Source organism: Rattus norvegicus, chromosome 5 (assembly GCF_021556685.1).
Source record: "Rattus norvegicus strain SHRSP/BbbUtx chromosome 5, alternate assembly SHRSP_T2T, whole genome shotgun sequence".
In the NCBI taxonomy this organism is placed as follows: domain Eukaryota; kingdom Metazoa; phylum Chordata; class Mammalia; order Rodentia; family Muridae; genus Rattus; species Rattus norvegicus.
In genome coordinates, this window is record NC_141538.1 from 152,569,816 (window position 1) to 152,584,136 (window position 14,321).

Sequence of the window (14,321 nt, forward strand, 5' to 3'; positions counted from 1 at the left end):
TTCTACATCTTCATCTGAAGGCTGCTAGCAGAATACTCAATCCCAGGCAGCTAAGATGAGGGTCTTAAAGCCCACGCCCACAGTGACACACCTACTCCAACAAGGCCACACCCACTCCAAGAGTGCCACTCCCTGGGCCAAGCACACCAGGAGAGGAGTGTCTGTCCCTGCTCCCAGGCACCGAATTCCAGGCCTATGCACTACACCCAGAAATTTTGTTTCTTCTGCTCCCCACTCTTTGAACTGAGAGGGTTTGGTATGGGCTTCTTTTCATTATTCTTGTTTATTGAGAGAGGGCCTTCAAGTCTTAAGTACCCCAGGCTGGCCTCAAGGTAGCTATATAGCTAAAGAGAACCTTCAACTTCCGATCCCTTCCCTCTCCACCTCTGCAGAGGTGGGACGACGAGCCTATACCATCACCTGGTGAATGTGGTGCTGTGGCTGGAACTCAAGGCTCCACACTACCAGCTGAGCTACCCTAATCCAGTCCTTCCTCCATCCCCTTGAGACAAGGTCTCATTCTAGCCTGGGCTACACATGGCCATAGTCCTTCCTTCTCCCACTCTGGGCCCTGGAGATAGCCTCCAAGGATTTATTGACCAGTCGACCAATGAACTACACCCCCCCACCCCCACCCCCACCCCCGTTATACTTAACAAGCTGTGGTCATGAAGACTCTAGGAGAAGGAGTGACTGAGCAGGGAAGTCATCAACCGGAAGGAGATACCCATCAGCAGTCAGTACTGGGGTGTGGGGGAGGGCGAGCCATAGGGCCCAATCCCCAAGAGATAGACTGTTTAGAGTACATTGGGCAAGCGGAGTACAGTGGGCACATGCCTTTAATTTCAGCACTGGAGAGGCAGAAGCAAGTTTGAGGCCAGCCTGGTCTACAGAGCAAGGAGAGTTCCAGGACAGCCAGGGTTGCACAGAAACCTTGTCTCAAGGAGAGGGGGGGGGGGGGCAGAAGGACGGAAGGACGGACATGTGGGGCGTGGTCTTCTCGGTTGAAGGTACCACGCCCTCTCAGGAATTTTCGGGGCTTCTGGGGTATACAGGCTGCTGCAGTAAGTCTGTTCTGCCCAGATAGCATCGATTAAAAAGACAGGACACTGTTCTTTGTAGAGGTAGAGATAAAGCAGCTACTCCAGATCGCAATCAGAGAGTGCAAGGCAGGAGGAACTTTCAAAGTGGATCTGTAACTCCAACTACTGCAGTCCGTTGGGCACGGCCCCAGCAAAGGGCTGCAGCCACAGGGCAAGAGCACCAGCCCACTGTGGGAATGTCATTCCCTTGAATCAAGAATCAAACTCCAGGAAGTCTCTCTTCCCCTTGGCAGCCCCCATCAAAGCTGCTAGTAGTCACATCCCTGCCCTAAGGGCAATCAAAGAATTTTCTTTCCTTTCGTTCTGCCGGTTGTTGTTTGGTTGGTTGGTTGGTTTTGTTTTTTGAGACATTGTGTAGCCTTGGAACTCACTCTGTAGACCAGGCTGGCCTCGAACCCAGAAATCTGCCTGACTCAGCCTCCGCATTGCTGGCATTAAATGTGTGTGCTACCACACGGGGCTGATTTTCTAGAAACCCAGATTCCAAGGCTTTTTTTTTTTTTTTTTTAAATTCCTATGGGATTCTGGGAAGAGCGGGTGCTTTGGTCACCTAGTCCTATCTTAGCAACTCTGGGCAACTCTTAGCAAGTGCTTTCCTCTTTGCTCCAGGCAAAAACTTTAGGTCGCTGGCCTCTCGGCTCCTTCAGGCTCCGGACGCAGGAGACGGGTCCTGGGGGCAGAGCAGCGATTCCCTTTGCAGCCGGCCGCCCTTCCCCCTCCCCGCGGGCTTTTGCACACGACGCGCTGCGGGCGGCTTCACACGAGGTGGTGAGGGCCGGGGATAAAGCGAGCGGGCGCGGGGCGCAGAGGCAGGACCAGAGCTGAAAGTAGAAGGTGACTGCGAGCTGCCATCGTCCCGCGCGCAACTTCGAGGGCTCACCGGGAGAGGTGGCATGCAGACCATGGACAAGCAGAACCTGCTGGAGAGCACGCGCGGAGCCCGGTAAGTTCAAGCCCCAAGGGGCGGGAATCTGGGCGGCATCACACGCACCTCCTCTTTGACCATCTTGGCTGTGGTTGGTCTGGGCGGGGGCTTGAACTGGGACCCGATCAGAGGGATGGGGTGAGGCAAGAAAAAGGAAATTGGCAGGGACCTCGTAGCCTCAGGGATCACCTGTCTCACCTGGCCAAGCACACAGATCCTGAACGCTGCCAGCCCGTGCGCCCGAGTAGGACCTAGGGTGCCTGGAACCCCGCCTTCACTCCAGCACTTTGATCCCGGGTAGCCCTGAGGTGGGGAGGCCCTGTGCCCTCGGGTGCGCTGAGCTATGGTCTTTAGCTGCTGTCTGAGCCAGAACTCTGTTCTCTCTCTGAGCTCGACCGGACGGACTGCCCTTTGGCTAGTTCGCAAAGACTCTCCTCAGCCTGGGGATGGGTGGAGGAGGAGGGGACCATCCTAGAACAAGGTCCCAAGACTTACCTCCCCAGTACCACCCCCACCCTCCTCGTAACATTGGCTGCTTACCTCTGCTTACCCGCCAGCCACTGCGGCGTTTGGAGTGTTTTTACTTGTTCTAGAAACTTCGCACCAGCCATAACACCAGAGACTGGCTCAGGGCTGCCTCCCTGCCTCCGGCCAAGCAATTTTTTCTGCCCTAACCCTGGCCTCCAGGTCTTTCTTTGGAGCTCTGTGGAAGAGTGAAGCTAGCCGAATCCCGCCTGTGAACCTGCCCTCTGTTGAACTGGCTGTCCAGAGCAACCATTACTGTCATGCGCAGAAGGATTCTGGAAGTCACCCCAACTCCGAGAAGCAGAGGGCCCGACGCAAACTCTATGTGGCCTCTGCCATCTGCCTGGTGTTCATGATTGGAGAGATTATTGGTAAGGCCGTGTGTGGGAATCAAGTGAAGTTGTTGCGCGGATAGGCCGAATGCTCACATCAATGCTAATGGCACTAATAGCCACCCCAGTTTAATCGCTTAATTCTCTCTCTCTCTCTCTCTCTCTCTCTCTCTCTCTCTCTCTCTCTCTCTCAGTAGCCTTGGCTGGCCTTGAACTCATGTCTCTGTCTGCTCCTCGAGTGCTGGGATTCATGGTGTGTGACACCACAACCACCAGTATTCATTTGTTTATTGTTTTTTTCGAGACAGGGTTTCTCTGTGTAGCCCTGGCTGTTGTAACTCCCTCTTACGCCAGACGGGCTTCGAACTCAGAGATCTGCCTGTCTCTGCCTTTCATGGGCCACTACCGCTGGGCTAACTTTTTTTTTTTTTTTAAGGTAATCTCTTGGCTAGAGCCATGGCTCTGTAGTTAAGAGCACTGGCTGCTGTTCCAGGGGACCTGCTTCCCAGCATCTACCTGGTGGCTCATGGTCATCTGTTATTCTAGTCCCAAGGAATCAGGGAATCAGATGCCCTCTTGTGGCTTCAGTGGGCACCAGGCATGTGGTATACATATATACATACATATATACATACATACATACATACATACATACATACATACATACAGGTAGGCAAAACACATACACTAAGTTAATAATAAAAGAATTAAGAAGAGCCCCTACTGAGGCCTGAACTGGATTTTCTGTCAGTTGGGATTAACGTCTGAGACAATCTGCTGAGGTGCATATTGAACTAAACAAAGTGAACCTGGCCTCCAGGTTCTCCCAGCATCCTTCAGTCTCTACATGGCAAACTCTGCCTTCAACCTGAACTTTCTAGCCCAGGGGGCTGAACTTCTGACCCCAGAGGCTCGGTCCTGTATAATCCAGACATTTCGGTACCCTGCCTTCCTGCCTTCTTGTCTTCTTGTTCATTCTTGTTTGTTCTCTCTCTCTCTCTCTCTCTCTCTCTCTCTCTCTCTCTCTCTCTCTCTCTCTGTCTGCACACTAGAGTGCCACCTGCTTTTTCTTCCCCCTCCCGTCTCCCTCTCCATGACAACTTCCCTGACCCTCACAGGGACCAGTGAACTCACCTGAGTGGTTTCCCAATAAACCTGCCTTCATATATACTTTTAATCTGCTTGAATTAGCTAACTTCGCCAGTGGAGAAATGACTTACCACTTTCTTTTGTTTCTTCCTTTTTTTTAAAAGAAGATTTATTTATTTATTTATTTATTATATGCGAGCACACTGTCATTCTCTTCAGACACACCAGAAGAGGGCATTGGATCCCATTACAGATGGTTGTGAGCCACCATGTGGTTGCTGGGAATTGAACTCAGGACCTCTGGAAGAGCAGTCAGAGCTCTTAACCACTGAGCCATCTCTCCAGCCTGTCTTCTTTTCTTTGAACTTTTTTTTTTTTAAGTTAGATGGAATTTTTCTCTGTAGCCCTGGCTGTCCTGGAAGTCATTCTTTTTTTTTTTTTTTTTTTTTTTTTTTTTGGTTCTTTTTTTCCAGAGCTGGGGACCGAACCCAGGGCCTTGCGCTTCCTAGGCAAGGGCTCTACCACTGAGCTAAATCCCCAACCCCCTGGAGGTCATTCTTTAGACTTAAGGCTGGCCTCAAACTCATAGAGCTCCACCTACCTCTGCCTCCTGAGCGCTGGGTTTAACGGTTTTTGCCCCCCTCCCACACACACACTGGGTTCTTCCTCTGTGTATCCCTGAGGTGGCTTGGAACTTGGCTTTGCCTCAATTCAGTGACTTGTCTGTCTCTGCTGGGATTAAAGGTGTGTTCCACCATGGCCTGAGCCTGGGAGTGGACGTGAATGAATTCCACAGGAGTAGTTGTGACTCAAGAGAAGAGGTCAGGTGCTCATGTTGTACTGAGAGGTGCAGAGACCCTGAACCCAATGGGCCTCATCTTCCAGGGCTGATGGGCTCTCTGCTGTGCACTACTGGGGGAGCTGGCCCTCTGGGGGAAACTCACCGCCCTGGCTCTCAATTCCTCAGGTGGGTACCTGGCACAGAGCTTAGCCATCATGACCGACGCGGCCCACCTGCTCACTGATTTCGCCAGCATGCTCATTAGTCTCTTCTCCCTCTGGGTGTCCTCCCGGCCAGCCACCAAGACCATGAACTTCGGCTGGCAGCGAGCTGGTAAGGATCCTCAGTGGACCAGAGATGGGGTTGATCAAGAGAAAGCATGTGGGGCCTGGTATGGTTCTTTGTTTGTTTAGAATTTTAAATGTTTTTTTAAAAAAGATTATTTATTTATTTTATATGACCACACTGTCGCTGTCTTCAGACACACCAGAAGAGGGCATCAGATCCCATTACAGATGGTTGTGAGCCACCATGTGGTTGCTGGGAATTGAACTCAGGACCTCTGGAAGAGCAGACAGTGCTCTTAACTGTTGAGCCATCTCTCCAGCCCATTTTAAATGTTTTGAGTCAGCATCTCTGTAGTGCAGGCTGGCCTTGAGCTTTTAAGTAGCTGAGGCTACCCTTCCTGTTCCTCGTGTCTCCACCTCCTGAGTCCTAAAATTCCAGGCTTGTGTCCCGCCCAGCTAGTTTTCTTGGAGCCTTGCTGTCTGTATTGTCCATTGGGGTGCTCCCATTTCTGGCTGTGCAGTATCAGTTTACAGGATCTTGAGAGGTAGTCCAGGCTAGCCTCTAACTCACTCTATAGCCCAGGCTGGCTTTAAACTCACAGTAACTCCATGTCAGAGCCAAGAACTGGAATTAGGCATGTACCACCCCAGGAATGCCACGCTAGGACAAGGTCTCTTAGGGGGATCCCTAAGTAAGGCCAAGAACGTAGCTTCTGTGGAACAAGAGAGTGTCTACCTTGGCTTCTGTCCTCCCGAAACTCCTGAGCATCTGGGAGCTACTAGTTAATGGAGAAGCAAAGTTTACCTTGCTTAGAGAGTAGTGGCTTAGAAAAAATGGCATTAGCATTGCCCATTGCTAGGGCTCAGCTCTGAGAGAAGAAACAGTCAGTAAAGGCACTGCCTTGAGTGGTTCGTTCACTTCTGGGTTGGCATAGATACTTCCCCTGAGGGAGAGATGGCCTGCTGTCTTCAGCCTCCATTTATCAATTGAGCAAAGCAAGGAACTTGGGATGGCCCAGCCCTTAGCACCTGCTACTCTTGGTTCACAACTGTGATTCCAGCCTGGGGAGGGGGGAGGGCAGGGGCGGTGGTGGCGACAGCTTGATCTGGGCCCCCTTCTGACCTGCTACCTTAATTAAAGTAGGCAGTGATACTACCTTTATTTGAGGGTGGAAAAAAAAAAAACTAGGCATGCACCCTTAATCTTAGCACAGGGGAGGCAGAGGCAGGTGACTCTCTTAAGTTCAAAGGTAGCCTGGTCTACATAATGTGGCCCCAAATAAACAAGAAAGGGAGGATCTCAAAGCCAGGCAGGCACCCTGCCTTAAACCCATATTGTGCGAAGGAGAGGGACGGGGTGCGCAAGTGCTGGAATGACGGTAGCCCTCTTACAGCATGGTCACCAGCATGCTAGCTACAATATATATTAGTGTCCGTTTCTTCCCATATAGAACAAACAGGGTTGGCCTCGATGACTCTGTAGCTCCGATGTTCACAGACATCGCTGGTGGGATGAGATGGGTCCCGAGGAGCTGACAAGGAGACCCAGGCCTTGATGTTTCAGTAGGAGGGCCTAGCATGGAGTGGGTAGGCCCTCCCACCCTTACTCCACCCACAACCCGGGCTCAGGTTGCTGTTGTGGTTGGGCTCCTTTCCAGAGATCCTTGGAGCCTTGCTGTCTGTACTGTCTATCTGGGTGGTGACCGGGGTGCTCGTGTACCTGGCTGTACAGCGGTTGATTTCTGGAGATTATGAGATCAAAGGGGACACCATGTTGATCACTTCGGGCTGCGCTGTGGCTGTGAACATCATGTGAGTGTGGCCCCAGTTCCCTCCCCTCCCCTCTCTCTCTCTCTCTCTCTCTCACACACACACACACACACACACACACACACACACACACACACACACACACACTATCCCCACCACCATTGCAAGCCTCCATCAGCTCCCAAGGGAAGGAGTCTGCGCTCCCCTTCCAGGAGCTGTAAATGAGTTCAGAGTTTAAGGCATTCCACCAGGACAGAGTTTCCCCCATGGTTTTGAGTTCTGGCACTTGCTTCACATCATCTCGTTTAGACCTGAGGGCAAGGACATGGGTGTTATGGAATGTTATGGAGCAAGTGGGTGCCTGGCAGGCCCATGGCAAGGTGTGCCCCTGAGTAATTCCAACATGCAACAGATCTGGTATAAAGGAGGTTTAGCAGGGGAAGGGAGAGGAGTGAGGACCTGGGAAGGGGCAGAGGCAGAGGAGTGGACGTATAGACAGGCAGAGGGGAACAGAGCCAAGAGGGCAGAGAAGAGGGGAGGGGTACAGGGAATGACAGAAGGGGGGTGGGGAGAGGGGTGGAGGGGTTGCACAAGTGCTGGAATGGCAGGCAGTCCTTTTATATGTAGCCCACACCTGACCACCTGGCGGATCATGATGTGAGCCATTGCTAGGTCCCCGGGAGGAGCCTAATGCAACCAACCGCCTGTAAGCTAACAGCCAGAGGTTACAGACACACCCCCCCACACACACATTTTGTGTCTGAGAATAACCTCCAAGGCCAAACACAGCAGTCGGGTGTATCTGGTCCATGCTGGAACAGAGGCTAAGTGAGGTTGACATGGCTAAAACTGCTCTCACTAGGAAGGGCCGGTGGGCACAGCATGGGTTTGTGGGTCTTCTGTCTCCTGTGCTCACAATCTCGGTCTTCCCACTTGTAATGTGATGGGGTGAACCTGCTGACTTCATTGCCCGCTTGCTCCGAAATTCAGCTCTGGAGATTGAGCTCAGACAACCTCCCATTATGGGCAGAGCTCTTGGCCCTGTGGCTCTGAGCCAAGGCTGTAGATTGCTAAGCCTGAGAGGCTCACCGAGTACTGAGGCCTCAGGATTTCACTGGCGGGGAGGCAAGCCCTAATGGGTAGACTGTGCCTGGCTGATTTGAAACCTCATCCAGCCCCTGGGCTTTGTCTGTCTTCACAGAATGGGGCTGGCCCTCCATCAGTCTGGACATGGACACAGCCATGGGCACAGCCATGAGGACAGCAGCCAGCAGCAGCAGAACCCCAGTGTCCGAGCTGCCTTCATTCATGTGGTTGGGGACCTTCTACAGAGTGTGGGCGTCCTGGTGGCAGCCTATATTATATACTTCAAGGTCAGAACGGGGCACAGGTGGAGAGGGATGGGCTAGTACCTGGGGCTGCCCTGCACAGGGCTTTTTCCAGGCTGGGCTCCCTCCAGTTTGGGATGAGAGAGTAGAGAAAGGGAAGGAATATTTATGTAATACTTAGCAAATCTTGGCACCTTTTTTTTTTTTAATTTTTTTTTTTCGGAGCTGGGGACCGAACCCAGGGCCTTGCGCTTGCTAGGCAAGCGCTCTACCACTGAGCTAAATCCCCAACCCCGGCAGTTGTTTTGTATGTGGTTCCGGAAAGTCCTGTAACTTGTCCAGTTTCACATAGGCTGTGAAGCTGGATCTAAGCCCAAGACTGTGTTGCTGAAGCCCGGGCATTGCACATCACACACACAGGCAATGGGAGGTAGAAAGAGCCACTTGTGTGTCCAAAGCTGTATGATGAATGAATTGCTTGGGTCTCATTCAGCCTCAGTTTTTCCACCTGTAAAATGGGAATGGTGAATGAACTACTGGGACCTCTTTTTAGCTCTGCCTAGATCTCAGCTCTTTAGGAAGGTGCGTCCTGAGCTCTTGGTGGAGAATAGAATAGAAAACTGATGGACAAGGGCCAGAGTGAGGCCTCTTCTCACCCTGAAGAGCGACCTCCCCTGATAGAGCGCTGCTGGAGGGAAGGAGGGAGACCCAGGCTGATGCTGATGAGGCCCAGGTTTGTTTTCCTTCTGCAGCCCGAGTACAAGTACGTGGACCCCATCTGCACCTTCCTCTTCTCCATCCTGGTCTTGGGGACAACGTTAACCATCCTGAGAGATGTGATCTTGGTTCTCATGGAAGGTAACTTGGACCTTAGGGCTCTGGGGTGGGTGGCACACAACCTTAGGTTGTGTGTGGAAACCAGAGCTTGCCACCCGGGTGTCTTCCTCAGCCGGATTTTGTTGTCATTGAACCAGAGTCCCACTGTGTAGCTCTGGTTGTTGTCCTGCAACTCACCACGTAGACCAGGTTGGCCTCAAACTCACAGATCTGCCCCTGCCTCCCAAGTGCTGGCATTAAAGCTGAGTCGCTGTGCTCAGCTCTCCCCCAGACTTTTAAGACAGTGTCTTAGTTAGGGTTTACTGCTGTGAACAGACACCATGACCAAAGCAGCTCTTATAATGACAACATTTAATCGGGGCTGGCTTACAGGTTCAGAGGTTCAGTCCACTAGCATCAAGGCAGGAACATGGTAGCATCCAGGCAGGCATGGTGCAGGAGGAGCTGAAAGTTCTACATCTTCACCTGAAGGCTGCTAGTGGAAGACTGACTTCCAGGCAGCTAGGATGAGGGTCTCAGAGCCCACACCAACAGTGACACACCTGCTCCAACAAGGCCACATCTCTAAATAGTGCCACTCCCTGGGCTGAGCATATTCAAGCCATCACAGACAGGGTCTCACGTAGACCAAGCTTGAACGCACAGGTTGTCTGCCTTTGCCTCTGGAGTGCTAGGACTAAACCTGCTACCATACTCACCTCACCGTGTTTTTTTAAATTGCGTATTAGGGTCTCTCACTGAACCCAGAGCTTTCTCAAAGCTGGGCTGCCCAGCAAGCCATGGTGTCCTTGTTATTCATCTCCCACCCAGCTCTAGGGTTCCTGAAGAGATTTTGGTTTTGTTTTGTTTTGTTGTTTGTTTGTTTGTTTGTTTGTTTGTTTGTTTTTGGGTGCTGGGCACCTGAAGTCAGTCATGTCCTAACTTTACTCCCTCACCCATCTCTCCACATCTGAGGCTCTCTATAATTAGACTAAGCTGACTGGCCAATAAGTCCCAAGGAATCTGCCTGTCTGGGATTACAAATGTGCACACCGAGTGCATGTGTGTGTGTGCACGTGTGTCTAGTGCGAGTTCTGAGGGATCTAACAGGCATCTAGCTCTGTGGTTACCAGCTGAATTGTCTCCCCAGCCTGCCTTTGGGGCTCTCTTTCAGCCTGTGTCTAATCAGCCTCAAGGATGGTGTGGATGTTTGGAGAACCACTCCACCGCACTGGAGTGGGAGCCGGGCTCTAGGACCTAACACCGGTCCTCAGGGCTCTGAGCTGACCAAGTGTGCCAGTTCCCAGCTGGGTCTCAGCCAGTGCTCACCCTCCCTGTAGACCCTGGGCTGCCTCCTCCCCAGCTTGGAATGTGTCTTCCTTGGCTGGTCACGTGGCTGAGTGGCCTTGGTAACACCTGGTGTTCCAGCCATTCCTCCCCCAACAGTCAGGTGCCTTTGAGCAGGAGGACTGGGATTCGGGTGTGTTCTGGGTTCTGTGGTTTTGTATGAGGGGCAGAGTTTGAAATAGCATCTTTCAGCATCATCCTGGCCCTGGAACTCAACACCAGGTTGGCCACAAACTCTGCCTTCCAAGCGCCAGGTTTAAAAGCATGTACCTCCAAACCCAGCAACTCTTTTTTTTTTTTCAATTTTTTTCATTTATTTATTTATTATGTATACATCATACAGCTTTCTGCCTACATGTATGCACCTGCAGGCCAGAAGAGGGCACCAGACCTGATTATAGATGGTTGTGAGCCACCATGTGGTTGCTGGGAATTGAACTCAGGACCTCTGGAAGAGCAGTCAGTGCTCTTAACCTCTGAGCCATCTCTCCAGCCCCCAGCAACTCTTAAAAATGAAGATTTTATTTCATTTTTGAGACAAAGTCTCAATTTATAGCCCTAGCTGTTCCAGAATTCACTATGTAGCCCAGACTGGGCCTCACATTTACAGAGATCCACCTACCTCAGCATTCTGACTTCTAGGACCTTTAAAGGGTGCTGGGAATTGAACCTTGATCCTCCAGAAGAGCAGCAAGTGGTTCCAATCTCTCTAATTCCTTGTTTTTGAGATGGGGTCTCTATGTCCATCTCAGACTGGACCGCCCCAGCCTCCCAAGTGTTGGAAATAGAGACGCATGTGGCCACAGATGCTGGGTGAATCTACCCCAGCTCAGTCCTTTCCCACAGCTCTCAGGGCACTCATCCTGTTCATGCCCCAGCGGCAAAGTGGGCTATAAAATGATCTCCCTGGAGTCACCTCAATTCACGGGGTTCAGGGACAGTTGGAAGAGTAGAGCTCAGGCCTGGGGTTGGCAGGGGTTCCAAGGCAAGGCAGTTAAGGCATCCATCCTATGTGACTGCCGCACCTCGTGGGCCCACATCTGTAATCCCACCACCCAGCAAGCTGAAGTAGAATCTTCCCAGACCAGTGTGGGGGTGCATAGCAACAAGACTCTGTCTAAAAAGCAAACAGTTTAAAATGAAAATTTAAGTAGGGTTCTGCTCTGGGCACTGACGTTATAGCTGTGAGCAGAACCGTCTCATGTTCTTAGAGTTTCCAGACACAGATAAATCATTGGGGCGTTGTGGGGGGTTGATGTTCCCTGTGAGGGATGGGAGCCTCGTGGAGCCGCTGGTCATGGAGGCCTTCTGCATAGGTAGCCCTGGAGGAATGGGGGAGGGAGGGGCGAGACCTTTAGCATTGTGTTCGATGTCCCCAGGGACTCCCAAAGGTGTGGACTTCACAACTGTGAAAAATCTTCTGCTGTCCGTGGATGGTGTGGAAGCCTTACACAGCCTGCATATCTGGGCGCTGACAGTGGCCCAGCCCGTGCTGTCTGTCCACATAGCCATTGGTGAGTACTGGTCGAGGGAGAAGCGTCCAAGGGCCTGGGCCCTTCAGGAGGGTTTGCCAAGGTCTGGCCACATGCTAAGCATGCCCTTTGACCTCGACACTGTGTTTCTGGAGAGAGATAACTCCTTTGTACAGGGGAGAGGCGAGAGGGGGTGAGTGGATGGGGGAGACAGGCTCAAGTTCTCTGGCTTCCCTGATGCAGGACCACCCCCTAGTGTCTCTTGTCCCCTAGTCTGTGCCCCAGGGGTAGACGTGAATGCAAACACCCATGTTTCTCTCTTCCTAGCCCAGAATGTTGATGCCCAGGCTGTGCTGAAGGTGGCTAGGGACCGCCTCCAGGGGAAGTTCAATTTCCACACCATGACCATCCAAATTGAGAGCTACTCTGAGGACATGAAGAGCTGCCAGGAGTGCCAGGGTCCCTCGGAATAACTCCCTGGCCAGACACCATCTCATTGGAAGTATGGCCAAGACCTGAGGGCAGAATAGTCCGTGTGCAGCCGGGACCCCAGGATCAAGACATGGCCTGGTCCACTACACCATGGGACTCTCCTAGGATGGGGACATAGCAGACGAGGCCCCACTTCTCTTTCAGGACTGTGTTTAGGCTGGATCCTGGACTAATGTTATGCTCACACCACAGCTGGAGAGACACTGAGGCGCAGAAAGGGATTTTGGGGTGTCCTTGTATAAGCCAGGGTCTCTGTCTGAACCAAAAGTTGAACAAGATCCACGTGTCACGTGACTGGATAGTTGGAGCTCCCTTTAAAAGAATCGGTCACATTGATAAAAGAGTTTTTGAACCGGAGTCAGGGGGAAGATCTGAGGATGTTTTATTAGAATTTGGGAGAAGGAAAAAAAAAAAACAAACCCAATCACAGTCCAGGCAAGCCAAGCCGGACATCTCAGCAGCTGCTGAAGGAGAGGGAGGTTGGAGAGAGAGCCAGGGCTTCTGAGTTAGGGTCAGCAGTGGAGTTCTGTAAACAGCTGGATGGTTATAATGGGGGAGCGGGTTAAAGGAACAGTGAGAGTGTCACACACCGGCAAGCAGGTGTGCGTGCACACACGATTTAAAGACAAAAATGAAGAGAGGAAAAGGGGGAAGGAGAAACCGGCTTCTGAGTTAGTTTGGGAAAGCGAGCTAACTTAGCGGTTAAGGTCTATAAGCAAGTGCCTGTATGTGGGACCCCAGGGAACCATGAGTGACCTAATCAAAGAACTAATTGTTCCTTGGCATGTCTTTGGGTGACTGACCGGCCCAACTGAACAAACTCTGAAAGACTGCGTAGAGGTCGGGCCGTAACTTGGTGGAATTGTTCCTCTCTGTCTTTAGGTGAATTTCTGTGATCAGTGTCAGGTAATCAGGTCTGAGCCACCCTCGAGGGAGGGCTATGGGAGGTTGGGACAGGTTAACTCCATCCTCACCAGGGGTAGAAAGAACCTAGTTTCCATTCTTTTGTCCAGGAGGAATTTGCTCCTAGGGGATCCGTCTCTGATTAGCTTTACTGAACTGGGAGAAGAGCCTATGTCTTGGCTATATAACATGGCTTGCCAAGGCCTTGGGGACAGCATTCATACAACTGCCCCCAAGACATGAGGCCAAGGGGCACCTGAGGCTTCCCTCTGCCTTGCTCACTTTGACTGTTGGGCCCCAAGTGACTTCCTGGAAGAGAAGGAGGAAGAGAGGCCTCTTCATAGGGAAAAACCTGGCTGGTTCCTTCCTGGTACCCCAGCCCAGGAAGCCATGTCAGTGGCCTTAACAGGTGGCAGGGACAGATTCCAGTTAGCTCTTGTTCTCATAGCCCCAGGGCCAGGCCACTTCCCTTGACCTGTCTCAAGAGATAGAAGATCCTGCTCTGTTGCCTAATCGACCGTGACCTTATTAGGGGTGAGGACGAGTCCAGGGGCTGACAGGAGGGGTGTCCTTGGAGTCCATTTGAAGAATCCTTAGAGCTGGCTTGAGGTTACAGGCGCAACAGTTGAGAGATGTCCCCAATCTTATACAGGTGACAGGCCTGCCTTCGTAGGAAGTCCTGGGCCAATGTGTACATGTTCATGCAGGCCAACTGGTTGTCACTTCTTAGTACCCGTGACTCACACGAAGACCAGGGACATCCTGACATCTCCCCCACAGGAGTGTGCAGGCAGCCCAGCCTGGTGGTTGTGTATTGGTTTCTTTGATCAGTGTCCTGGAAAGGCTCTTGTGAAGGGCCAGACAGGCCTCCCACGTTCCTGTATTGGCTGCCCTAGCACATAAGAGGAAAGGCTAGGTGTTGGCCTCCACCAACACCACCCAATTTTAAAAAATAAATGGCTAGCATTTGCTTTATGTGTGTGAGTATTTTGCCTTGCAGGTATCTATGTGCACCACCTGCATACTTGGTACCAGTGGAGACGAGAAGGCATCAGATCCCCTGGAACTCAAAGATGGTGGTGAGCCACCCTGTGGCTATGGGAACTGAAGCCAGCGGTCTCTAACCCCTGAGTCATCTCTCCAGCTGCTCA

General features: G+C 51.8%; 1 protein-coding gene across 2 annotated transcripts; it reads left to right on the plus strand.

The window, feature by feature from the left end:
- The first annotated feature begins 1,923 nt into the window (after positions 1-1,923).
- On the plus strand, positions 1,924-14,145 carry Slc30a2 (solute carrier family 30 member 2). 2 transcript variants are annotated; one of them, NM_001083122.1, is made up of 8 exons: positions 1,924-2,046; positions 2,716-2,924; positions 4,942-5,088; positions 6,701-6,854; positions 8,014-8,185; positions 8,893-8,998; positions 11,683-11,817; positions 12,103-14,145. In NM_001083122.1, exons 1-8 carry the CDS (start codon positions 1,997-1,999, stop codon positions 12,246-12,248), a joined length of 1,119 nt encoding a protein of 372 aa, NP_001076591.1. In that variant the 5' UTR covers positions 1,924-1,996; the 3' UTR covers positions 12,249-14,145. The 2 variants fall into 2 exon arrangements, with proteins under 2 accessions (NP_001076591.1, NP_037022.1); NM_012890.2 differs by lacking the exon at positions 1,924-2,046 and having other exon boundaries at positions 2,654-2,924.
- The last annotated feature ends 176 nt before the right edge of the window (positions 14,146-14,321 follow it).